Source organism: Hemitrygon akajei, chromosome 11 (assembly GCF_048418815.1).
Source record: "Hemitrygon akajei chromosome 11, sHemAka1.3, whole genome shotgun sequence".
NCBI classification, from domain to species: Eukaryota; Metazoa; Chordata; class Chondrichthyes; order Myliobatiformes; family Dasyatidae; genus Hemitrygon; species Hemitrygon akajei.
Genome location: NC_133134.1, coordinates 81214167 through 81242154, shown reverse-complemented (window position 1 = coordinate 81242154; position 27988 = coordinate 81214167). Strand labels below are relative to the sequence as shown.

The 27988-nt window shown below is 45.2% G+C and overlaps 1 protein-coding gene across 3 annotated transcripts in view; it reads left to right on the top strand.

The window, feature by feature from the left end:
• Positions 1–27988, top strand: part of ints3 (integrator complex subunit 3) — a 153531-nt gene that overhangs the window by 30083 nt on the left and 95460 nt on the right. For all 3 annotated transcript variants that reach the window (XM_073061228.1, XM_073061227.1, XM_073061226.1), the window contains exons 5-10: positions 3479–3563; positions 5945–6011; positions 17728–17872; positions 18182–18311; positions 21226–21323; positions 23121–23312. In XM_073061228.1, coding sequence (XP_072917329.1) covers positions 3479–3563; positions 5945–6011; positions 17728–17872; positions 18182–18311; positions 21226–21323; positions 23121–23312 — 717 coding nt within the window. The remainder of the gene's footprint in view (positions 1–3478; positions 3564–5944; positions 6012–17727; positions 17873–18181; positions 18312–21225; positions 21324–23120; positions 23313–27988) is intronic.

The window sequence follows — 27988 nt, the reverse complement described above, 5'->3', positions numbered from 1 at the left end:
GGATGAGAGCTAAAGAGAGATCCAACATCTAGGAAGGTGGTACTGAAGAGCGGGGGGCATGACAAAGCACAGAAGACATCGTGGTCATCCATTGCAACCAGTTTGTGATGTTAGTTCGTCTGAGGTCGAGAGAGTGGAACTGCCCCAGTGCAATGGCTTTTCCACTTTAAAAACTCCCCCGCACAGGTTTCCTGTCATCGCTGGATATGATGGACAACCAGCTCCATGTAATACAAAGTATTACAAAGAAGACAGCAATAATACTGGGGTAGTGTTCATCCTGTAGGTTCATGGGAGGAGATTCTGAAGAGAGAATAAAGGGACTTAGGTAGAAAGCTGAATCTGAATCAGAATCTGATTTAATATTCACAAAATGCTGGAGGAACTCAGCTGGCCAGGCAGCATCTGTGGAAAAAAGCAGAGTCGATGCTTCCAGCTGAAACCCTTCGGCAGGACTCTGTTGTTCAGATTTAGAATTGCTAGCATATGTCATGAAATTTGTAGATTTGCGGCAGCAGTACATTGCAATACATAATAATAAAAACTATGAATTACAATAAATAGATAAATTTTAAAGATATGCACGTACACACGCTCGTGTGCGCGCACACACAGTTGCAAGAGAAAGTTTGTGGACCCTTTGCAATTACCTGGTTTTCTGCATTAATTACTCAGAAAATGTGGGCTAATGTTCACTTAGGTCACAATAATAAAGAAACATTATCTGACTAAACTAACAACACACAAACAATTGTAGTTTTCATGTCTTTATTGAACACATTATTTAATCAATCATAGTTCAGGCTGAAAAAAAATGTGAACCTTTGTATTTAATAACTGGTGGAATCTCCTTCAGCAGCAATAACCTCTAGCAAACGTTAATTGTAGCTGCTGATCAGACTTGCACAACAACGAGGAGTTTTAGACTATTCCTTCATACAAAACTGTTTCAGTTCATCAATATTTCTGGGATACTTTGTATGACCAGGCCTCTTCAGGTCATGTCACAACATCTCAATTGGGTTACTGTCTGGACTCTGACTTAACCACTCCAAAACATGGAACTTACTTCTTTTTTAAACCATTCTGTTGTTGATTTACTCTTGTGTTTCAGATCATTGTCTGTTGCATCATCCAACTTCTATTAAGCTTCAGGTGACAGACAGCTACCTTGACATTCTGCTGTAAAATGTCTTGATACAATTTTGAATTTATTGTTCCCTCAACGATTCAAGCTGTTCAGGCCCAGAGGCAGCAATCCATGATTCTCCGTCCACCATGCTTCACAGTTGTATGATGTTTTGGTGTTGGTGTGCAGTGTCCTCTTTCCTCCAAACATTGTGTGCATTTTTGCCAAAAGCTTCGACTTTTATCTGATCTGTCCACCAGAACATTGTCCCAGAAGCGTTGAGGAACATTCAGGTAGTCTTTTGCAAACTTGACACATGCAGCAATGTTTGAGAGCAGTGGTTTCCTCTATTATGTCCTTCCATGAACACCATTCTTGTTCAGTGTTTTTCTTATAGTGGACACATGAACAGAGACTTTAGCAAGTTCTAGAGATTTCTGCAGGCCTGTTGCTGTTACCTTTGGGTTCTTTTTCATCTCCTTCACCCATTGCACGTTGCGCTCTTGGGTGTGATCTTTGCAGGATACCCACTCCTAAGGTGTGTAGTAACAGTACTGCATTTCCTCCATTTGGAGACAAATTCTCTTACTGTGGACTGATGTTCTGGAGCAAACTGATGTACTACTGGAGGGACTCAGCCCCTCAGGCAGCGTCTGTGTAGGCAAAGCGATGGTTGAAGCTGGGGTCTGAGATCCTGCATCAGTACAGTGTGAAGGGGAGATCACTCAGGTCACAAAGTGTACTTGATATCCTGGTGGAGAAAAGGTACCATCTTCTCTCACACTGAAGTTTTCTTCTAAGCTGTATGTATATTTATTGGTACTTTAGGCAGAGGGGACTGAGGGGGCCAGGGTCTGACAATTCTCAAGGACGGAAACAGGGAGGTTGGTTTGTGAGACTTTGCAGCTAATGTCCATGTCATGTTTCTGTTCATGTTCTCTCCCAAAGCTGAGCAATACATGGATTTATCTGTTCCACTCAGTATTCAATTTGCTATTTTATTTTTCTGTGTCAAACCTGTGCTGGCCCTGACCTGGGGGATTGTGATTGGACAGCATTAGAGGGAGCTTCACTCTGCACCTAACTTGAAATTTCACTGACCTGCGGTTTGTTATGGAAGAGTTTTAAAGTGAGCTTTGGAGACCACAGATGCTGTAATCTGGAGCAACAAACTTCAGGTCTCAGCGACTGCAGTCTCCAGAGGTTCCCTTTACACTCTTCCACAGCAAACGGTCTGCTGGTGGACCTCTGTGAGCTGAGACCAGAGCTGCCAACCGGTCTGTTTTGTTAGGAGTTTGTCATTGATAATGGGTGAAATGGTCACAATGTATCTCAAAGGATTAAACTTAGATTACCTGAGTTATAGGGAAAGGTTGAACAGGTTGAAGCTGGCTTCACTGATCACCTGCCAGCTCGTAACCCCCTTTCCTTCCCCACCTTATTCTGCCTTCTTCCCCCTTCCTTTCCATTCCTGATGAAGGGTTTTGGCCTGAAATATTGACTGTTGATGGCTCTCCCTGGATGCTGCCTGACCTGCCAAGTTCCTCCAGCATTTTGTGTGTGTTGCTCTGGATATCCAGCATCTGCAGAATTTCTTGTTTTGAATAGGTTATTAGGACTTTTTTCCCTGTAGCGTAGGAGATTGAGGGGTTCATTTGATGGGGGTATACAAAGTTATGATGAGTATAGGTAGTATACTCACCGAAGTTGGGTGAGACTAGTAACTACTAACTGAGATTCAGTATAGAACAGTCCCTGCAGCCCTTCAAGCCATGCTGCCCAGATTTAATCCTAGCATAATCACACCACAATTTACAATGACCAATTAACCTACTAATCAGTACGTCTTTGGACTACTGGAAGAAACCGCAGTACCTGGAGGAAACCTGCACAGTCACAGGGATAATGTACAATCTCCTTACAGACAGTGGTAGGAATTGAACCCAGGTCGCAGGTATTGTAAAGCGCTGTGCTAACCACTGTGCTACCATGCCACTCCAGGAGGTCATGGGTTAAGGATGAAAGGTGAAACATTTAGGGAGTACTTATTCACTCAGAATGGTGTGAGTGTGGAACGAGCTGCCAGTGGAAGTGGTGGATGTGGATTTGATTGCAACATTTGAAAGAAATTTATGTAAGAAAATGGATGGGTAGGAGTATGGAGGGTGTGGGTCGATGGGACTAGGCAGCATTGACTAGATGGACTGGAGGGCTTTTTTCTGTTCAACTCATTGTTTAACACATTTGTACTTGGTGCCAGTAGAACTGTGAATGCAACCGATGCTATGCCACACCTGTTCATTAAAGGGATTATGATGACTTGTGACCCCGTGTGTTCTTTGTCCTCAGCTGGTGTGGCTGGTGCGAGAGATAGTGAAGAACGCAGTCCTGGGTGCGGATGGTGTGTGTATGACACTCATGAAGCAGATAGCTGGTGAGTATTTGTTCACTTCTCCCGGGTTGTAGGCAAGTGTGTTGGTGTAGTTAGGATCTCACCGACTCTTCTTTCTCTTGATACATCCAGTAACAGGAAGGCAACGCCAAGGTGTACTCATCCTGTGTGGGTGGCAGGGAGCATTCCTTTTTACACTCTCTCCCCACTCATTTTCCCAGCTCGACTCCCATTGGCTCTGTGCTGGTCCCCTGTCCGCCTATTGATCCAGCCACATTCCTCCTCAGCCAGCGTCCCACTATGGTGCTGATCTGTTGAAGCCCCTGTCTTCAGTTGCCCATCTGTGGACTTGGCTCCTCTGGGTCAGAAGCTCCCAATCTTTTGTTACTTTTGGGCGGCTATTCCACATGTTGGGGTGGTGTGGTGTGGTGTAGCAGTTAGCATAACTCTTTACAGCACCAGTAATTATCAATTGGGATTCAATTCCTCCCACTGCCTAGAAGGAGTGACTGCATGGGTTTCCTCCATGTGTTCTAGTCACTCACACATTCAAAAAATGTGTGGGTCAGTGTTAGTAAATTGTGGGCAGACCATGATGACACATCCTCGGACTGTTTTGGTCATTGACATAATGGCTCATTTCACTGTGTGCTTTGATGTTTATGTGACAAATAAAGCTAATTTCTCTTTGAATCGCTCTTTCTTTCTTTCTGACTCGGCACCTTTGGAACAGAAGCTCTCACCTCTTGCTTGATCACTTTGAGGAAATTATTCACAATTAGCCTCCATCTCCCGAAATGTCCAGCTTACAGGAACTCCTCTTTTCATTCCCCACTCCTGGTCTCATTCCCTTTCACTGTACCCCTGAGGTAGCTTCTCACACTCTCTCTGACAAGCTACTCTTGTAGGCATCTGAAGTAAAGAATGAAGATAATACTAGTTTTATTTGTCACATGTACATCAAAGCACACACATCAAATTAAATCAGCAAGGATTGTGCCCGGATATGTTGCTACACCCCTAGCATCAACATAGCATGCCTACAACTCGCTAACCCCAACACTTAGGTCTTTGGGAAGTGAGAGGAAATTGGAGCAGCAAGAGAAAGCCCACACGTTCCTGGGGAGAATGTACAAACTCATTACAGACTGTGGTGGGAATTGAACACTGTCGCTGTTAAGCATTATACTAACTGCCACCCTAGTGTGCCACTCTACTGCACTCTAACCTTTACCCCACCAATTCTACATTCTCTCATTCTGCCCAACATCAGCACACTCTGTCCAAGACTTTAAATCTTGCCTTTGTTGACCTCTATCATAGTTGGTCCGAATGAAGACTCGGTGCAGTTTGTATTTCAGAAAGGGTTATAATTAATAGGCTTCTATTTGAAAACCAAGTTCTCAAGATCACATTGACGGCAGCTTCCTTGCCTCCTATGAGTGAGGAACAGTTTTGTTGCCTGTGAGCTCAGTTTGAGATGAGCTGCATAGTTTATAGAAAAATGAAGTGATGTTAAAAAAAAATGCTTGCGTACAAGAGGAGTGAGCAATCTAATCAATATAGTAATTGTTTTGCAATTGATTAATCAGCGATAGCGGTGAAACATAGAGGTTTTGGTGCAATCTGGGTGTGGGGGGTGACAGAAGATCATTCAAGGGGAAAAATTAGAGGGGTGGAAGAATGAGACGATCTTTGGTCAGTATGAGCGAGTTGGGCAGAAGGGCTTGTTTATATGCTGTTCTACTCAAGTAATGCTTTGTCTGAAAGGGCATAAAAACAGATTTAACGAAAAGGAAGTGAATGTGTCCTACCTGTAGGAGTGGGGCAGGGGAGATGTTTGGAAGTTGCTGAATTGTATGGGTGCCATAGCTTTAGAATTTGCTTAAAATGAGTCCGGGTTCTCTCGTGCTCAAAAGCAGAATAGCAGAGCATTGATTTCTTTAACTTCTGGTAATTTTTCCCCCACCATTCCTCTTTCCCTATTCTGACTCCCTTCTTACCCCTTCTCCTCCTCACCTGCCTATCATCTCCCTCTAGTTGCCCTCTTCCTTTCATTTCTCCCATTGTCTGCTCTCCTTTCCTATCAGATTCCTTCTTCAGCCCTTTATCTCTTCCACCTATCATCTCCCAGCTTCACTTCATCCCTTCTACCCCATCCACCCACCTTCCCCCTCACATGGCTTCACTTATCATCTGCCAGCTTGTATTCCATCCCCCCCCCCCCCCACCCCCGCCACACACCACCTTATTCTGGCTTTCTCCCCCCTTTCCTTTCCAGTCCTGGTGAAGGGTCTCTTCCTGAAATGTCGACTTGTTTATTCCCCTCCATAGATGTCGACTGATCTGCTGAGTTCCACTGGCATGTTGTGTGTGTGTGTGTGTTACTATGGCTGAAATTTGTTATTTTTTTTTCTCTGCAGGAGGGGATGTGACCCCAAAAAACATTTGGCTAGCAGAAAGTGTCCTCGATATCCTGGTGGAGCAAAGGTATAATTTTCTCTCACGCCGAGCCATTCTTCTAAGCTGTTTCTCTTTTGTTGGTATTACTGCCTTACCTTTAGCAGAAAACTTCGACAATTCCAAGGGTGGGGAACATGGAGGGTGATAATATGAGGCTTTGTAGTCAACTTCCATGTCATATTTCAGCTCAAGGTGACGAAAGTTATCTACTCTCTCCCAAAAACCCCAAACTGTGCAATACGTGGATTTATCTGTTCCACTCAGTATCTTACTTGCTATTTTTCTATGTCAAACCTGTGCTGTCCATGTCCTGGAGGAATGTGATGGGACAGCATTAGAGAGACCTTCACTCTGCATCTAACTTGCAATTTCACTCTTTCATAGCAAACTGCAGTTTGTTATGGAAGAGTGTTAGAGAGAGTTTTGGAAACTGCAGATGCTGGAGTCTGTGGCAGCAAACTGTTTGTTAGAGCAATCAGTGAGTTGAGAAGCTTCTGTTTGGGGAGAAGGAATTGTTGATGTATTAGTTTGAAATGCTGATTCTGGACCTTAGGGGTTTGACCTCAAAGCACCAATTCCTTTCACTCCATGGATGATGCTCAAAATGTTGTTTAAATAACGTGTAAAAGATATTTGGCGCCACAGTTAACACAATGCAATTACAGTTCAATTCCACTGTCTTCTGTAAGAAGTTTGTATGTCCCTTCCTTTGAACCGTGTGGGCTTCCTCTTGGTGCTCTGGTTTTCTCCCACAGTCTAAAGATGAACTGTTTGGTCAGTTAATTGGTCATAGTAAATTGTCCTGTGATTAGGCTGTTGTGAAATAGGTGGGTTCCTGGGCAGTGAGGCTTGTTGGGCTGGAAGGGCCTGTTCTGCACTGTATCTCTGAATAAATATCTAGATAAATAGATAGATCTTTGGAAAGGAAAGGTTTACAAGGAAAGTTAAAATCAAAATCGAGTTTATTGTCATACGCATGGATACAGTGGAAAATTTTACTTGCAGTAGCAGGCAGGCAGATAGCATCAGATAGACAGCAGTCAAAAAAGAAATACACAGTTTTTACGAGAGCACAATAGAAATAAACAAGGCTCATGTTAGTGCAAGTGTTGTGCTAGTTGTTTCAAGAAATGAATGATTGAAGAGAAGGAGCTGTTCTTGAACCAGGTAGGGTAGGAATTCAGTTTTCTCTACCTCCTGCCTGATGGTAGCTGAGTGAAGGTGGCATGGTCCGGATGGTGGGGATCTTTGATGGACGTTAACTTCTTGAGGCAGTGCCTCTTGTCGACACTACCAATGGTGGGGAGGGCTGTACCCGTGATGTATTGGGCAGAGTCCATATTGGGGTATGCATCCAACAGGGGCGAATGAGAATAACCCAGATGGGTATCTTGATAGCAAGGGCGAAGGAGGGCTTGTTTCTGTACTATATGACCTACTCGTATTGTCCAGTACATTGTTTATTGTAGAGGGAGCTTTACTTGATGTCTAATGAGTACGTGAGGGGACAGTGTAAAGGGACCATTACTCAGTATCTGATCCATGCTCTCTCTGCCCTGGAAGTGTGACAGGACTGAGAGTTTTCCTAACTTAACTCGTACAATCACAGCTTACAGGTTGAGCGTGCTGGGGCTTTTCTCTTTAGAGTAAAGGAAGATGCAAAGTGACAACAGAGATATATAAGATTAGAACAATAGTTAGAGTGGACAGACATTGCCTTTTTCCCCAGGGCAGCAAGGCTAAAATGAGAGAGGTAGTTTTAAGGTGTTTGGAGGAATGTACAGGGAAGATGTCAGAGGTAGTTATTGTTGTTTTTTCCTTACAAAGAATGGTGTGTGGAATGCACTGCCAGGGTTGGTGGTAGACACAGATACATAAGGGACATAAAGAGACTCTTAGATAGGCATAAAGAAAAATGGAGGGTTGTAGGAGTGGAGGGTTAGATTGATCTCAAAATTGGTTAAAAGTCAGCACGACATTGTGGACCGAAGGTGCTGTAATGTTCTTTGTTTTATGTGTTGGGTACGTTCTCCAAGGCAGTGTAGGAGGAGAGCTTTCCTTTATCTAACTCTGCAGGTGTATCTTGTCTTAGAGATATTGGTGTTGACACATACATAACTCTCAGCTTAAATAAATGGAGGTGTTGGGGCAAGATCACATCAACAGTCTGTTGTATATTGTTGCTAACTAAGAACTGAGATGGCGCAAAGCTTAAGGCAGAAGGTGAAGGTTGGTGGGATTAATAGCCTGTAGATTGGATGGAGGTCAATATCCGTACCCAAGTGAAAATAAAACAAAGTGGAGAGATCTGAGCCAGTCCTGGTGAAGAGTCTCATGTCAACTGTTTATTCCAGTCCCTAGATCCCTGACCCGTGGAGATCCTCCAGCATTTTGTGTGTTGTTCAGTATTTCCAGTTTCTGCTGAGTCATTTTTGTTTGAGATGAAATGTGTTCAGTCAGAATGGGGAAATTGAGTTGAGGGGCAGGTTTGGAGCACTTGATTGTGCAGGAGAGATACTTAAAGGCACTTGGGCAGATAAGGGCCAGATGCATACAAGTGGGAATAGCTTAAATGGGCATCTTGATCAGCATGGATTGTTTGGGCTGAATGATCTGTTTATGCGCTATAGTCATTGTCTTTGTGTATATTTAAAGTGGAGGTTTGCAGGTTCAGAAGGAATAGAATATATGGGATGTAATGCTGAGGCTTTAAAGGGTATTGGTGAGACCACATCTTGAACGGTGGATGTGCTGGCATTGGAGAGGGTCCAAAAGAAGTTTCGAGGATTATCCCAGGAATGAAAGGGTTAACAAATAGCAAACATCAGAGGGCTTATGTACAAAGTTAAGGGAGGGAAGTTTAGGGGAGACATCAGGGGTAAGTTTTTTACACAGAGGGTTGTGAGTGCCTGGAATGACTTGCCAGGGATGGTGGTGGAGGCTAAAACATGAGGGGTATTTAAGAGCCTCTTGGACAGGCACATGGATGAAAGAAAAAGAGAGGGTTACTGGGTGGTGTGGGTTTAATAGTTTTTTTAAAGGGATATATGGGTTGGCACAACATGAAGGGCCAAAGGGCCTGTACTGTGCTGTAGTATTCTAGTGTCTAGTATGAAGAGCATTTAGTGGTTCTGGACTTGTACTCGCTGGGGTTTAGAAGAATGGAGAGGGGATTGCATCGAAATCTACCGAATATTGAAAGGCCTAAACAGAGTAGATGTGGAGTAGGGGAATCTAGGACCGGGGGCAAAGTCTCAGAATAGAAGGATATCCCTTTAGAACAGAAATGTGGAGAAATTTCTGTAGCCATAGGGTGGAGAATCTGTGGAATTCATTGTCACAGACAGCTTTGGAAGCCATGACTTTCGGTATATTTAAAGCAGTGGTCGATAGGTTCTTGATTAGTAAGAGCATCCGTGTTTACGGGGGTGGGGGGGGGAGGTGGATGGAGAGTGGGGTTGAGAGGGAAAATAAATCGGGCATGATGGAATGGTGGAGTAGGCACAATGGGTCAAATGTTCCAATTCTGCTCCTATGTCTTATGGTTTCATTCTCCCTGTCCTGTTGAGTTCCTCCAGTTTCATGTTGCATCAGTCATAATAGAATTACAGAGCAGATTTGATGGGGTTGAACGGCCTAATTCTGGCTCTTGAGTCTCTGACTCTGAAGGAATACTTAAACCTAAAGATGAAAGGAAATGGAGGGAAGCCATGTGGACAAAATCGGAGGGAAGGAATGAAAGACCTTGATCTACTGTGCGTTTCCTCTTGGGGTATCTGAGCTGTTCAACAGTGTACTCTTGTTTTTGAGGTCCATTCACTGGCTGCCTGTTGCACATAGGATGTGGAGTCTTTGGAGACAGTTCAGAAGAGGTTTGCCAGGTTGCTGTCTGGATTAGAGGGCATGAGCTAGAAAGAGTTTGCACAACTACGAGCTATAAGGGGTTGGACAACTAAACATGGATAGTTTGCTCTGGAGTAGTAGAGGCTGAGGAGTGAAGTTTGTAAGACTGAGAGGCATAGGTGGGTAGACAGCCTTTTCCCAGGATAGAAATGTCAAGTATGAGAGCGCATAGCTTTAAGGAGAAGGGGGGGGGGGGGGGGGACCACTAAGGGGAATGTGAAGGGCAAGTTTGATTTTTGTATACAGTGGTAGGTACCTGGAACACACAGCTAGGCAGCTGTGGGCGGTAGTGGAAGTAGAGAATGGATATGCAGAGAATGATTGATCAGGGCATCAAAGGTTACGGGAGAAGGCAAGAGAATGGGGTTGAGAGAGAATAAAAAATCAGCCATGATGGAATGGTGGAACAGACTCAATAGATAGATAGATAGATACTTTATTCATCCCCATGGGGAAATTCAACTTTTTTCCAATGTCCCATACACTTGTTGTAGCAAAACTAATTACATACAATACTTAACTCAGTAAAAAATATGATATGCATCTAAATCACTATCTCAAAAAGCATTAATAATAGCTTTTAAAAAAAAAGTTCTTAAGTCCTGGCGGTAGAATTGTAAAGCCTAATGGCATTGGGGAGTATTGACCTCTTCATCCTGTCTGAGGAGCACTGCATCGATAGTAACCTGTCACTGAAACTGCTTCTCTGTCTCTGGATGGTGCTATGTAGAGGATGTTCAGAGTTTTCCATAATTGATCGTAGCCTACTCAGCGCCCTTCGCTCAGCTACCGATGTTAAACTCTCCAGTACTTTGCCCACGACAGAGCCCGCCTTCCTTACCAGCTTATTAAGACGTGAGGCGTCCCTCTTCTTAATGCTTCCTCCCCAACACACCACCACAAAGAAGAGGGCGCTCTCCACAACTGACCTATAGAACATCTTCAGCATCTCACTACAGACATTGAATGACGCCAACCTTCTAAGGAAGTACAGTCGACTCTGTGCCTTCCTGCACAAGGCATCTGTGTTGGCAGTCCAGTCAAGCTTCTCGTCTAACTGTACTCCCAGATACTTGTAGGTCTTAACCTGCTCCACACATTCTCCATTAATGATTACTGGCTCCATATGAGGACAGAAAGGCTTAATTCTGCTCCTATGTGCTTATGATACGGGCCATGTGCAAGCAGCAGATGTTTACTTAGCATCAGATAGTGTGGGCTGAAGGGCCTGTTGTGGAACTGCACCGTTTTATGTTTTTTGCAATGTTAGAAGCACCAGTAGGGGAGTAACCAAATTTCCCTTTGGCATGCTCCCACAGTGTGAAAATGATCAGATTGATGCAGGGGAGACCTCCGAAGGGTTGCTGTTTGGGCTGTATCTGCTCAGCAGCACATCACAAAATACCAGCACTGAACACTGCAGTGTGTGGGGGGGGGGGGGGGGGGGGGGGGAGGTGGCAGAGAGCAGAGGAGCTGTCCCATGTGTATTGTTTTCTTATTCTACCCTTTGTTGTGCTACCCATTAATTGCTTGTGAAGTCTTCTGTACGAAGAGATTTCAGCTGAAAGCTCACAGTCCAATTAGTGTCAGGAAGATTGTCAGGAGCCATTAGACAGGAGCAGATAAAACTGTGTAAAGGATTTGTTTCTGGCCACTTTCAGGGCTGCTGTCACCAGCCTGTCAAGGGGCGTCATCAAGTGAATGACGATCCGTGAAATATCTGTCTTTGAATCTCTGCGGGCTGTGGCAACGCTTTGCCTGGGTTTGTATATAATGGAGAGGTGAGGGTATAGAACATCAACACCCAAATGAGCCATCTAGTTGATGTTGATCTTTATCCTCCACCAAAATATGTTTAATTGTAGCATAGTGGTTAGTGCAATGTGATTACAGCTCAGTGTTTTGAGTTCAATTCCAGCACCGTCTGTAGAGAGTTTGTTCGTTCTCCCTGTGATTGCGTGGGTTTCCTCCATATGCCCTAGTTTCCTCCCACAGTCCAGAGGTGCAGACTAATTGGTCATTGTCAGTTGTCACATGATTAGGTTAGTGTTAAAATAGGTGGGTTGCCAGCTGCCGTGGCTTGTTGAGGTGTATCCCTAAATAAAATAAATAAATTGGTAAATTTAAATTGCTTCATTATTGTCGAATGTACCGATATACAGTGAAAAACTTGTCTTGCATTATATCAAAGTTAAAAGCTCAAGGTAAATTTATTATCAAATTAAGACTGTCACCATATACTATGCCAGAATTCACAGAACAAAGAAATACAGTGGAATCGATGAAAAGCTATGCACAAAGACTGACAAGCAACCAATGTGCTGATACAAAAAAGGAAATAATTATATATATATATATATATATAAATATAAATACTGAGAACATGAATTGTGGAGTCCTTGAAAGTGACTCGATAAGTTGTGGAGATGAGTGAAGTTATCCACGCTGATTTGGGGGTGATGGTTGAGAGGTAATATCTGTTACAGAACCTGGTGGCGGGGGACCTGAGGCTCCTGTATGTCCTACTCGATGGCAGTAGTGGCTGGATAGTGGGGGTCCTTGAGGATCAATTCATTACAACAGTACGAGCTAAATCAATAACAGAATAAAGTGTTGCAGTATAGAGTGCATTGTAGGAAGACATGAGGTGCAAGGTCACAGCGAGGTAGATTGTGAGTTTGAGTCCATCCTATTGTACTGGAAAATATTCTCATAGCAGTGGGACAGAAAGCGTGTTCTCAGGCTTTTGTATCTTTTACCCAATGAGGGGTGGGGGTAAAGAGAATGTCTGGGGTTGATTATGCTGGCTGGTTTACTGAGGCAGTGAGAAGTATAGACAGAGTTCATAGGGGAGGCTGGTTCCTGTCATGTGCTGAGATGCATCCACAGCTCAATGCAGCATGAGCAAGCCCTGATGCATCTAAACAGGATGTTTTCCATGGTGTTTCGATAAAAACTGATGATGGTTGACGGGAACATGCTGAATTTCTTCAGCCTCTTGAGGAAGTAGAGGGGCTGGTGAGCTTTCTTGGCCGTGGCTTCAACATGGTTAAACCGGGACAAGTTGTTTAAATCTATCACGTGTGGTCGTTGTTGCCTTGAGCTCCAGCAGCCTGTTGTGTCTGTATTGAGCTTGCGGTTTCTCCCTGCTCACTTCCTCTCACATCCCAGTGACATAGTTAGTCAGCTGCTGTAAATTGTCCCCAGTGGAAGTGTGTGGTGTGGGGAGGGGGGGAGTGTTTGGGTCGTGCAATGAGCAATCAAGAGAATAGGCTGAAGATAACACAGTAAGGAAATGGGAGTTCTCTGGGAGCCAGCATAAACTGTGGGCTAAATGGCCCCTGTTGATGCTGTTATGAAATAGGAACTCCATTCACACTGAAAGTAGATTCATAAGAAGACGGTATTGAAGAAAGTGTCATTCAGAGCATCGAATGTAGAGTTGAGAGGTTATGTTGCAGTTGTACAAGATGTTGGTGAGGCTGCACTCTGAGTAGTGTGTTTTGTTTTAGTCACCCTGCTATAGAAAAGATGTTATTAAACTGGAAAGAATGCAGAGGAGATTTACAAGGAGGTTGCCAGAACTCGAGTGACTGAGCAGAACCGGCCCCTCGGGCACAATGTCTGTTCCAAACACCATACCAAATTGGAATAAATCTTATCTGCCTGCACATGATCCATATCCCAGAACTTGAGGGACTGAGTGGAACAGTACAGCACAGGAAAAGGTTAGGAGTTTATTTCTACCCCCCTTGGAGTAGAAAACTCTGATGGACGATATTATAGAATGGATAGGGTGAATACCAGTCTTTTTATCTCACGAATTATGAATTGGAGAGCATAAGTTTGAGGCTATACACGCAAAATGCTGGAGGAACACTGATTCAGCAGGTCAGGCAGCATCTAAGGAAGTGAATAAACAGACAATATTTCAGGTCAAGACCCTTAATCAGGATTGGCGAGGAAGGGGAAAGATGCTGGAATAAGAGTGGAGAGGAAGGAGAACAAGCTAAGGGTGGGGAGGAGTGCGGATGAAGTAGAAAGCTGGGAGGTGACAGTTGGAATCGGCAAGGGGCTGGAGAAGAAGGAATCTGATAGGAGAGGAGAATGGACTGTAGGAGAAAGAGAAGGATGAAGGGCTCTGGGGGAGGTGTTGGGCAGGTGAGAAGAAGGAGGCCAGAGTGGGGAATTGAAGAACAGGGAAGCGGGGGGGAGGCAAAAAATTTACTTGAAGGAAAATTTGATGTTCATACCATCAGGTTGGAGCTTATCTGGTTGGAATGTGAGGTGCTGTTCCTTCGCCCTGTGAGTGGTGTCATTGTGGTCATGGACTGACATGTCAATACAGGAATGGTGATAGGAGTTTAAATGATTAGCCTCTCGGCAATTGCCCTTTTTGCGAATGGAGCAGAGGTGCCTACCCTACCTATGAGAAGCATATTTTGGGTAAACGGGTAAGTCTTTTTCCCAGGGTGGAAATGTCAAGTACAAGAGGACCATGCATTTACTTTGCATGCAAGTTTATTGGAGATGTGGAAGGCAAGTTTTTGTTGTGGGTTCCCAGGGCTGGTGGTGGAGACAGATATGATAGAGGCATTTAAGAAGCATTTAGACAAGGATATGAATATTCAGGTAATTAACAAAAATGGATCATATGCAGGCAGTGAATATTTAGTTCAATTTGGCATCATGTTCAACACTGATATTGTGTATTATTCTATGCACTGTCAGAAAACATTTCTGATCAGGCTTGAGGTTCTGGGGATGAAGGATGCGTCACAGTTTCCTGGCTATTGGAAGGCCTCGTAACAGTGGACGTGGACAGGATGTTTCCTATAGTGGAGGAGTCTAGGACGTTGTATTTTTCAGCCTCATAATACCCAGGTCAGTACTTCAGAACAGAGGTGAGAAACCTCTTTAGCCAGAGGGTGGTAAATCTGTGGAATTCACTGCCAGAGGCAACAATGGAAGCCAAGTCATTGGGTATATTTAAAGCAGAGGTTGATGAGGTTCTTGATTAGTAAGGTAGTCAAAGGTTACAGGGAGAAGGCGGGAGGATGGTGTTAAGAGAGATAATAAATCAGCCATGATGGAATTTGATGGGCTTTTTGGGCTGACTGGTCTTATTTCTGCTTCTGTGTCTTATGATCACCTTAAATCCAGAAACTTGGGCAGAGTCCCACTGTGGGTTGAGGAAGAGCTTCATTCTCACTCATTAAGTCAGACCCCTTATCGCTGAGGCTCTATGTCTGTCCTCTGCAGCCAATTCCGTGAGAGGTGTAGAGGAGCTCACCCTGGGCTAATATTTATCTCTCGGTCCACGTTCTGCAAAGCCTAATTGTTACTGCACGCTGCTGGTTAGAGCTGTGGTTTGTGCAACATCGCTGCTGTGTCCCACGTTGCTATAGCAACATCATTTAAATATGCAAATGACAGCAGAAAATGCAGCATAAATCAGCAGATTAGGCCACATTTGTAGAAAGAAATATTTTTGACAAAAGCCTCTTGAACCTGAAAAGTTAACTCTTTTTCTACAGATGTTGCATGATCTGCTGAGGCTTTCGAGTATTGCCTGATTTTTTTTTTAACTTCCGATTTTCAGCATCAGCCACATTTGATTTAAAAAGAGAGGCTTGGGTAGAGTGGAGAGCAAAGAGCTTACCCTGTTGTTGAGATTCCGCAACTAGTGGGCATAGATTTAAGGTTAAAAACCAAGAGATGCAGAGGGAGATTTGAAGATGAGTATTTTTACCCGTAGTGTGTTTGAATTCTAGAGTGCTCTGTCTGAGGGGGTGGTAGAGCCAGAGACTCTCGTCATATTTAAGAAACATCTGGACATCACCAAGGCATAGTACGCTATAGACCAAGTGCTGGTAAACCTAATTGGTTGAGTGGGCATTTGCATTTGGCATAGGTGTGGTGGGTGGAAGGACCTGTTGGTGCTGGAATGTGTGGCAACACTTGCACATCCATAGGTTGTGTCGATTGTTAACACAAACGCAACACTTCACTGCATGTTTTGACATGCATGTGGCAAATCTGAATCTGCTTCTGTGCTCTGTGACTCAAGAAAGGAAATACTTCATTGCTCTGGAGCATCTTGGAGTGTCCAAGATGAGAGAGTGGTGAATCTGTGGAATTCTCTGCCACAGGAAACAGTTGAGGCCAGTTCATTGGCTATATTTAAGAGGAAGTTAGATATGGTCCTTGTGGCTAAAGGGATCAGGGGGTATGGAGAGAAAGCAGGTACAGGGTTCTGAGTTGGATGATCAGCCATGATCATACTGAATGGCGGTGCAGGCTCGAAGGGCCGAATGGCCTACTCCTGCACCTATTTTCTATGTTTCTATGTCCAGACAGACATAAGCAATGTGGGCTATTAGTTTCTTTTGACAAGACCAACTAGTGGTTTTTAAAATCTTGAAAGTTTTTCCCAAGTTGGGTAGAGGAAGCTGAGGGGTGACCTTGTAGAGCAGTGGTTCCCAACCTTTTCTATGCCCTACACCCCTAGGAAATGTTTGATTAACGTTCGCACCCCCTACAAAAGTAATATCACATTTGAAGATGAAGAAGTCTAATTTCTAATTTTTGAACCACAAACTGAACCCCATACAATACTGTGGGTGAACAAATTGAACTTAAAAAAATAAGCTTTTAACTCAGTGCATAAAATGCAAATATAAATTGAGCAATCAGATTCTAATTTATTCAGAAAAAATTGTAAACAGTAAATTGATGAGACTCCTCAACTCTGAGGTGTAACTTCCCAGGTAACACTGATGAGAATCCTCAACTCTGAGGTGTAACTCTCAGGTAACATTGATGAGAATCCTCAACGCTGACTCAGGCAGCGGGAGACTGGAGTGTGCTTGGGACAAACGTTACTACCACTTCTCAAGGCACACTGGCAGCTGGCTGAGTGATGACTCGTGACTTGTCACTCAAGCACACAGGCCACTCTTTGTCGCACCCTCTGAAATTCCATCTCGCACCCCAGGTTGGGAACCCCTGTTGTAGAGGTTTATTAAATCACTTGGGCATGGAATCTAAAACTAGAGGGAAGAGGTTTTAAGGTGAGTGGGAAGATACTCAATGGGGCAAGTTTTTCACCCAGACAGTGGTGTGTATGTAGAGGCAGAGCTGGGAACAACTGCAACATTTAAGTGGCACATAGGCAAGTTCATGGAACGGAAGGGTTTAGAGGGATATGAGCTAAACATGAGTGAATGAGACTAGTGAGATAGGTTGTGCTGTATAACTTGAATAGGGATTATTATTGTCACATGTACAGTGAAAGGCTTGTCTTGCATACCGTTCATACAGATCAAATCATTATATAATGTATTGAGCTAGAATAAAGTAAACCAGTAACAATGCAGAATGAAGTGTACCATCTACCAGGTAGATCCTAAAAGTCCATGGGGGTTGGCATTTTTGGGTAAGATCAAGATGAAAGGCCCTTGATACTTGCAGATAACCAACAAGGAGTCAGGTTTGCAGTGCAAATGTGAAACTTGTCTCTTTAGGGAAGGCATTTGGATGGGAGATGTTTAGAGAGATGGGCGGATAGGACAACCTCAGGTAGTCTGTTTGGTTGGAATGGAGGAGTTGGGCCGACTGGCTAGTTCCCTTCCTGTGATTGAATACAGGAGATGAATTTAAGAAGCTAGATAAACACGGGAAGGAATCAGGGTAGGGGAGAGAGGGAGGGGGAAGGAGATAGAGGGATGGAGAAGAATAATGAGATAGTGTCAGTTAAGTGGGCACAGAATGAATGGGTGTGGGGCAGGTGCAGATCAGCTACGGCGTGTGCTCAGTGTCTACTCTGCCTTTCCCCCAGGGAGTGGGTGATGAAGAGCAACATGTTGATCGCCATGATCATCTACACGTACCTGCGCCTGATCGTGGACCACCATGGCACCCCGCCGCTCCTGTCCCTCCGGCAGAAGGAAGTGGACTTCTGCATGACGCTGCTACGGGAGAAGGTGAGTGCTGGAAATGGCCAGCGGGGTCTCCCACGGCACTAAATGGCAGATGATGTCCAGCACCATCGCTGTACCCATTTCCTGTAGCTTTGCTGGATTATGGACAAATGAGTGCACTTGATGCGCGATAAACAGTCTCAAAGTCCGCTGGAAAACACCTGTGCCTGGGACAGGCGGTGACTCCCACACCCAAACTACTGTCCAGTGCCCATTATCAAGTGTGCTCACTGGTCTGTGGCCCACGTCAGGACAGCTTGAGAGAGCCAGCCCTCCTGATTGTGACTGACAACATGATTTTTTCCCCTCCAGTTTATGGACTGCACAATGATCGGCCGGGATCTGGTCCGCCTACTTCAGAACGTTGCCAGGATCCCCGAGTTTGAGAAGTTATGGAGGGACCTTCTGCACAGTCCGCAGTCCCTCAACCCCCAGTTCACAGGTATGGACTGTTAATGTCACGCAGTTGGTGGGAAAGGGATTGTTTCTATGAGCTATAAAATGCCAAGAAGGTTAAATATCATAAATAGGAATCGGTACATGGGTGCAGATCACACATGGGATTACCGTGAGCTAAAGGAGATTAATGCTGAAAAACCGTAGCCACTGTTCCATGTTTGACTTTTGGATAGTGGTGGGAGTGGTCTGTCACTGTATAACACCGGGGTACGGTACCGGTGGGGACGGGTCTGTCACTGTATAACACTGGAGTACAGTACCGGTGGGACGGGTCTGTCACTGTGTAACACCGGGGTACGGTACCGGTGAGGACGGGTCTGTCACTGTATAACACCGGGGTACGGTACCGGTGGGGACGGGTCTGTCACTGTATAACACCGGGGCACAGTACCGGTGGGGACGGGTCTGTCACTGTATAACACCGGGGTATGGTACCAGTGGGGATGGGTCTGTCACTGTATAACACCGGGGTACGGTACCGGTGGGGACGGGTCTGTCACTGTATAACACTGGGGCACAGTACCGGTGGGGACGGGTCTGTCACTGTATAACACCGGGGTACGGTACCGGTGGGGACGGGTCTGTCACTGTATAACACCGGGGCACAGTACCGATGGGGACGGGTCTGTCACTGTATAACACCGGGGTACGGTACTGGTGGGGACGGGTCTGTCACTGTATAACACCGGGGTACGGTACTGGTGGGGACGGGTCTGTCACTGTATAACACTGGGGTACGGTACCGGTGGGGACGGGTCTGTCACTGTATAACACCGGGGTACAGTACCGGTGAGGACGCGTCTGTCACTGTATAACACCGGGGTACAGTACCGGTGAGGACGCGTCTGTCACTGTATAACACCGGGGTACGGTACTGGTGGGGACGGGTCTGTCACTGTATAACACCGGGGCACAGTACCGGTGGGGACGGGTCTGTCACTGTATAACACCGGGGCACAGTACCGGTGGGGACGGGTCTGTCACTGTATAACACCGGGGCACAGTACCGGTGGGGACGGGTCTGTCACTGTATAACACCGGGGTACGGTACCGGTGGGGACGGGTCTGTCACTGTACAACACCGGGGTACAGTACCGGTGGGAGTGGTCTGTCACTGTATTACACAGAGGTACAGTACCAGTGGGGATGTGTTTATCACTATAACACAGAGCTACTGTACTGGTGGGGACTGGCCTGTTACTGTGTAGCACTGGAAAGCAGAATCAATGGAGACAGGTCTTTCACTGTTTAATATCAGGGTACAGTACTAGTGAGGTTGGGTCTGTTGCTGTAATGTTTGGTGCTGTTGGGGACAGGTCTGTCCCTGTATAAAACTGGGATACAGTACTCCCAGCTTCGTACCTAATCTCCCTTCCCCACTCACCCACCTTCCCCCATAACTGCAAGCTTGTACTCCTTCCCCTCCCCCCTCATCACCTTGTTCTGGCCCTTTCATCTCCAGTCCCAAAGAAGGGTCTCAGCCCAAAGGGTTGACCTCTCTTTCCTGTCCATAGATGCTGCCTGACCTGCTGAGTTCTTCCAGCATTTTGTGTGTGTTGAACTGCTTATCAGGATGAGTGTAACAGACACAGTACTGGTCTGGATGGGTATAGTACTGGTTGGGGCAGGTCTATAATTGTAGACCTGGTATAAGGATCTAGTATTGGTAAAGATGGGGCAGGGGGATGTGTGTCATTGGGGTACAATACTGGGGGGAATAGTTCTTGTACAAGAAAGGCAAGAGATCCTGCAATGCACCGTTCCTTGAGTGCACTTCACCTGGAGATCTCGGTTCATGTCCTCAGTTAGTCTTTTCTGCTCAGAGCCCTGATGTTGGGCTGAGTCCGCTCTGTTATCTCCCAGAACTGGGAATTTGTTCTCTTAGAAATTCCTGTTGGAATGTGGCTATTGCTGCGTTTTATTGCAGGTTCCTCTGTTATTTAAACATCTTCCTGAACAATTTGACTTTGAATTGGAGTTGTGCACAGACAGGATTAGGGGTCTACTTCATCAAGCACCTTTGCTCTGTCTGTCACAAAAGGCAGGTTCCCCTGTGGCCAATTCAACCTCCCATTTCTGTTCCGACATGTCACTCCATGGCTTCTACTGAAACTGTGAGGTTGGAGGAGCAACACCATATTCTGTATGGGTAGCCTCCAACTTGATGTAATGGACAGCCATTTCTCCATCTGCTGGCAGTTTCAAACCCCTCCCTCTATATTTTTCTATTTCTCATTCTGGCTCCCTCTTACCCTCTCTTTTCTCCTCACCTGCCCATCTGGTTCCCCTCCTGTTCCCTTTTCATCCATAGTGTTCTGTCTTCTCCTATCAGATTCCTCCTGCTTCAGCCTCTACCTCATCCACCTATTACTTTCCAGCTTCTCACTTCATCCTCCCTCCTCCACCCACCTACTTTCCCCCTCACTAGGTCTCCTCTGTCACCTGCCAGCTTGTAGTCCTGTTCCTCCTCCCCACCACCTCCTGACTTCTGCCCCCTTCCTTTCCTGCCCTGATGAAAGGTCTTGGCCCAAAACGTCAACTGTTTATTTCCACACCCCCCCCCCCATTGTTACCTCCTGTTCTGCTGAGTTCCTCTAGCATTATGTGTGTGTGTGTGTGTTGCTATCAGTGAGTGAGATGCTTCTTTGTAAAGCAACAATCACCAAGCTTACAGTCTTGTATAACTGTGACTGTAGTTCTATTACCAGGCCTTTGAAGCCCACATTCAGTTCTAGTTCTTCAGCTGCTTTGATGAAACTCAAATTCACATCCTCAAGATTATTCACCCAGCAACTCAACTGCTGCATCTTCGCATCCTGGAGCTGTGGTGGGTTCCAATGAGTTGAAATCCACTGCTTTTGAGTAATATCTCCTGCCTTTTTATTTTCCCTCCTCAGGTATTCTGCAGCTTTTACAGACCCGGACATCCCGGAAGTTCTTGGCATGCCGCTTAACGCCTGACATGGAAACCAAATTGCTGTTCATGACCTCCAGGGTAAGTTGGAGTCTTCAAAGTTCAAAGTATGTATACTGGATACAACCTTGAGATTCATCTTCTTGCAGGCAGCCACAAAACGAAGAAACACAATAGAACCCATTTTTTAAAAAACCCATGCAACAAAGACCATCAAAAAGGCAATGTGCATTTTTTTAAAAAAAAAGAACAAATCGTGCAAACAATGAAAAAGTAAAAGTGACTCTACAGCCACAGAGTCAGTTCAGCATTGAGAGAGTGCTGATAGTTACAGGCCACGGCCACAGAGTCAGTTCAGCACTGAGAGAGTGCTGATAGTTACAGGCCACGGCCACAGAGTCAGTTCAGCACTGAGAGAGTGCTGATAGTTACAGGCCACGCCCACAGAGTCAGTTCAGCACTGAGAGAGTGCTGATAGTTACAGGCCACGGCCGCAGAGTCAGTTCAGCACTGAAGCAAGTAAACCTGACAGGAGTAGTGAGCTGAACATCAGTTCGTCCTTCATTCTTGATCAAGTCGTGCAAATAGTACTTTTTTTTTAAAAAAAAGTAAACAAAAGCACATGGAACATGAACTCAGAGTCCCCGGAAGTGAGTACACAGGCTGCGGGGCCCATTCAGCGTTGAGGCGTGTGCAGTTCCTCCAGGAGCCCGATGGCTGCAGGGTAACAACTGCTTCTGAACCTGGCGGCGTGGGACCCAAGAGTCTTGCTCCTCCGCCTGACGGTAGTAGCGAGAAGAGAAGGGAACCAGTCAAATGCAGGCAGACACCAATGAGCACCTGTTCGTTTTCTGCTCTTGTCTTTGATGATTTTAATATTGCTTGATGCCCTAATTGACGCAGAGTAATGGAGTGGCCACAGGCTCATCGTCTGCCATCAGGCCTCAATGCAGCGCCCACCCCCAGCGATGGCCATACCTGTGCTCTCAAGGGACTATTGCGCTGAATCCCTGTAGGACATCACAAAGCGCCACGTCATTTTTTGGGTCACAGCCTTGTAACAATTGTTCCCTGAAACCTGTGCTGGTTGCTTGTAGTCATAGAGTATTATAGCAGAGAAACACTCCCTTCGGCCCAGTCTAGTCCATACTGACCTGACCTTTTGCCTCGTACCATCTAGTTGAACCTGGAGCATACCCCTCCAAAGGCCTGGTATCCTATCTTCTCTCAAGTGGTACAATTGAACCCACATCCACCACTTCTGCCAACAGCTCATTCCACACTCGCACCAGCCTCTGAGTGAAGAAGTTCACCCTCAGATTTGCCTTAAGTATTTAACTTTCACCCTTAACCTATGACTTCCAGTCCTAGTCTCACCCAGCCTGAGGGAACAAACCTGCATACATTCACCTTATTCATCCCTCATAATGTTGTATACGCCTATCAAATCTCCCCTCATTCTCCTGAGAACATCCTTTTTAACCTTTCCACTGTAACTCAGGTCCTGACAACATCCTTGTAAATTGTCTCCGCACTCTTCCAGGTACCATGGAGAGTTGGGCTGAAGGGCTGTTTAACTTACTGAATCAGAAATTGTTGGTTCTCTTTTCACCAGCACAAGCTCCCTAATACAGTCCCTAGACATCGCGTAGAAGGACAGGAAATCAGTTTGGCAAATGAAGATGGTGTAGGTGGGAAGATGATAAAAGAAAGATTAACTTTATTTGTCACATGTACATCAAAGCATGCAGTGAAATGTGTTATTTGCTTACGCTGACCAGTGCTTCCCCTGAAAGCTCAGTGTGAGCTGTATAACAGTCTAATATCTATTACCTCACTCTGGTACTAAAATGTCAGTGCTTTTGTTTCTCGCCACAGGTCCGGTTTGGACAGCAGAAGCGATACCAGGACTGGTTCCAGCGGCAGTACCTCTCCACTCCCGACAGCCAGTCGCTGCGCTGTGACCTGATCCGGTACATCTGCGGGGTCGTCCATCCCTCCAACGAGGTGCTCAGCTCTGACATCCTGCCCCGGTGGGCCATCATCGGCTGGCTTCTCACCACGTGCACCGTGAGTACTCGGTGGAGCCGCAGCTCTGGCTGTCCGGGGGAGATACTGAGGTGGATTCAGAATTAGATTCGGATTTATTTATCACATACGCATTGAAATGTGTCATTTGTGTTAACAACCAACACACCCAAGGATGTGATGGGGTAGCCTGCAAGTATCGCCTGACATTCTTGCTCCAGGTTACCATGCCCAAGGTTCTTGGCAGAGCACAAAAACTAAACAGAAGACAGTAAGTAGCAGCAGCAGCAAAACGAGCCTCCTCCCTCCCAGCCACCCAGACCCACACAAGGGCAGTCCACCAGCCTCTAGGCTTTGGCCATCGGGCTTTGACTTCCAGACTCCTGCAGGCTTCAGGCTTCGATTTTTCAACATTAATCCCGTGAACTGCAGGCTTGAACTCTGGGCACGCTGACTTACCAGGAAAGATATCAATGAGCCTGGAAGAGTGCAGCGAAAATTTACAAGGACCTGAGTTACAGTGAAAGATTAAAAAGGATGTTCCCTGGAGCACAGGTGAATGAGGCATATACAGATTTATGAGAATTCTACATAATACAGAATTATCACCTCAGGTTGGGTGACTTATGCCTCCAGCAGGCACAGGCATCTGAACCTGGCACCCACTGACATCATGGGTGTCCTTTGTCACATGACATTCAGAGTTGGCTTGATGATGGGATGTAGTGGGTGATGCTTGAAGGCTGATTATCTGACCAGTGACCTGTGACAAGTGAGGTGAGCCAGGGATCAGTATTAGAACCTCTCCCTATTCATCGGTCTGTGTATAATCATGTCCAAATTATTTACAGAAATGATTGGATATGATTATACATGGACCATAGAATAATACAGACCTCGGCCTGTCATGTTCTGCCAACCTTTTAATCTACTCTATGATCAGTCTATCCCCCATAGTTCTTCATTTTTCTTTCATTCAGGTACCTATCTAAGAATATCTTAAATGTCCCTTGTGTATCTGCCTCTACCAACATTCCTGGCAGTGCATTCCACACACCCCACCACTCTCCGTGTAAAATAAACAAATAGAAACTACCTCTGACTTTCCCCTGGCTAAACCTTCTTCCAATCATATTAAAGTTATCCCTCTGGTATTAGCTATTACTTCCGTCATACATGGCATGATGAGCAAGATTGTTGATGGTTCTAAACTAGGGGTTCTTGTTGACAGTGACAGTGAGGGTCTGCAGGTGTCGGAAATCCTAAGCAATGCAGACGCAAAATGCTCGAGGAACTCAGCAGTTCGGGCAGCATCTATGGAGGGGGATAAAGGGTCAGTGTTTCAGGGGTGAAACCCTTCATCAAACTGGAAAGAGAGGGGGGGCAGAAGCCAGATTAAGAGTCGGTGGAGGGGACGGGGTACAAAATGGCAGGTGATAGGTGAAGCCAGGTGAGGAGGAAGGTGGCTGGGTGGGGGAGGGGGATGAACTGAGAGGTGATGGGTGGAGGAGGTAAACTGCTGAAGGGGAACGAATCTAGTAAGAGAGGAGAGCGGACCATGGAAGAAAGGGAAGGAGGAGGGGCACCAGAGGGAGGTGATGGGCAGGTGAGAAGAGAAGGGGCAAGAGGGAATGGGAAATGGTAAAGGGGGGGTGGGCGGGGGAAATTACTGGAAGCTGGAGAAGTAAATATTTGTGCCATCAGGTAAGAAGGCTCATTGATGTTGGTTACAATGAATTACAAAGAGATCAGTTAGGGAGCTGGGCTGAAGACTGGTAAATAGGTGAAGCAGTTTGGACTTTCAAATCAGGGGTAGGACCTTTACTGTGAGTGGCAGGGCATCGATGAGTGTTGTGAACAGAAGGACTTGGAAGTACAAATGGACTGTTTGCTGAAAGCAGCCACACAGATTAGACAGAGTGGTTAAGAAGGCATTTAACATGCTGGTCTTCATCAGTCAGGGCAACACATTTAGGAGTCCAAACATTATTTTTCAGTTATATAAATCATTGGTGATGCTGCACTTGGAGTTCTGTATACAGTTTTGATCACTGTATAGGAAAGACTGGAGAGGGTGTAGAAGGAGTTCATGAAGATGCTGATTTGACTAGAGGGCCCGAGTTACAAGGAGAGATCGGCCACGCTGGATCTTTATTCCTTGGAACGTTGATGTCGTCGTAGAAGTTCATAAAAGTCATGAAGGGTAGCACAGTCATAGTCTTTTCCCCAGGGTTGAGAAGTCCAAAACTAGAGGATACAGATACAAGGCAAGAAGGTAGAGATTTAAAAGACTTGAGAGGTAACTTCTTCTCACAGAGGAAGTGAGTACCTGGAATGAGCTGCCAGAGGAAGTGATCGAGGCAGGTACAGACGCAACATTTAAGAGGCATTGGATGGGTACATGGAGAGGAGGAGCTTGGACAGTTATTGGCCAAGCACGGGCAACTGGAACTCATCGGGAGGATGCTGTGGTCTGCATGGACCAGTAGGGCTGAAGTTCCTGTTCCCCTGCTGTATTACTCTATGACTCTGACTCTAAACCGCCTCATATCACTGGCCATCTTGCCTCCTTTTGGATAGTTCGGCTAGTAGAGATGCTACGTCATGAGGCCAGAGGGGGACTTCCGGCAAGATGGCGACTGTTTAGCTGTTCCGAACTTTTGCTCCGTCATTTTCCCTACCTTTGCACTATATGTCTCCATTCTTAAACCTTAGTTAGGTATTTTATTAGGTTTCTCTTACTTGCCTGCGAACACATCTATCTTATAATGTCTAACAAAAGTACTAAAACCAGGAAAAAAGAAATTTCTACGGCTTTGCCAGTTGACATTCTCGCTGCTTTGGAACAGCATCGACAAGATATTTTAAAGGAATTTAGAACTTATTTCAACCAGCTGGATGCCAAATTGGATCGGATCAACGCTAGAGTGGACAAACATGCCGAACATTTATCTTGCATCGACTCAACTTCTGAAGATTTAAAACGCCGTGTCCAATATCTGGAAACCCTCTGCTCCAGCCTAGAGCAGCAGATTTGTAAGCTTTTTTCCAAAATGGTGGATCTTGAAAACCGTAGCAGACGTTGCAATCTACGAATTCTTGGTTTGCCAGAGGCCACCGAACAGGGCTCTCCCGTGAAATTTTTTTCCGATTTTCTCTGTGAGATTTTTGGGAAAGAATTTCTTCCGACTCCACCTGAGCTTGAAAGGGCACACAGGATCTATGTTCCCCGTGCAATTCTGGGTTCCCGCCTACGGCCAGTAATTTTGTGCTTTCATCAATACCAGGTGAAAAACCGTTTGATGATGGAGGCACGCCACAGAGGTACTTTTGCTTTTCAAAATACAGTCATTCGTTTTGTGGAGGATTTTGCCCCCCAGGTTCTGAAGATGCGCGCTGAGTTTAAAGGTGTAATGAAAGTGCTTCTTGATCGTGGTTTTAGACCCTCTCTTCGCAATCCAGCCGACCTGCGAATTACGCTTACTACTGGAGAATATAAGTGGTTTAAATCAGTGAAGGATGCTGATGCATTTGTTGGAAGTCTTCCGGCTATCCCGTCTCCTCAGGAACCCAGTCTGACCTTCTAAAATGGTGGATAAGTACCTCTCGTAGTAAAGCTTTTTTTTCCTGACTCAGACTGTACTTGAATAATTCAGACATTATCTATTGAGACTCTAAGGGCTGTAGACAATCTCTCCCGGGACTTGGTGCATTTTTTCTAAATAGATAATCCGAGTTTAATGTTTCCCTGCGGACGTCTAGTTTGTACTTGTGCAATCTATTGTATTCTTGTATAACTTTATCTATAGAGATCTACAATTGACTTTAACTTGTTTTGGAGTTTGGGAGTTTTTATTGAAGGCCTCCCTGTTGGTTGATTCATAGTTTAAGTTTTGCTTTTTTTTCTGTAAATGGTTGATAAGTACTCTTTTCGAATCTATAATTTCCCTCTTTTCTCCCTCCCCTTTTTTTTTCTTTTAATCTTCTATAATTTTTCGCGGGTAAGTTAGTTTTGGTTTTCTTTTGATTTTCTTTGTATTAAGTCTCACACTTCTGCTGAAGCTGTTCCTATTTGTTATGTTTTTTAATGCATAAACTAGTTACCATTTACTATAGTATTTATACGGAACTGTTGTTAACGACACAGAACTGGAAGTCATACTTGGGTTAATTTTTTTGGTAGAGCTAGCTGCTTTTTTTGGTAGCCGTCTAGTTTTGGGTTGGGAGGCTGGGGTGGGTTCTCCAGTTCCAACACCACTCACTGTTTCCTTTGCTTTCCTCTGTTACTCAGGACATGTTTCTGTTTTGATTCTACGAATCTATGTTTACATTTTTGCTCCCAGACTGTTATTTTACTGCTTGACTTTTTATATGCCTGCTGCCTTCTACGCACTAACAATTGATAATGGTTAATACACTTAAATTTGTGAGCTGGAATGTAAAGGGATTGAATCACCCTGTTAAAAGAAGGAAGGTCTTCTCACATATTAAACAACTCAAAGCGGACATTGCTTTCCTTCAAGAAACTCATATTCGTTGCTCTGATAACTCCCGGCTTTTGTCAAAGTGGGTGGGTCAGCATTTTCATTCATCCTTTGCTGCCAAAGCTAGGGGGGTCTCCATCCTTATTAACTCAAATATTCCTTTTGAACTCCATAATAAGATATCTGATACAAATGGCTGTTTTGTTACTGTTTCTGGTAAACTATATAATACTA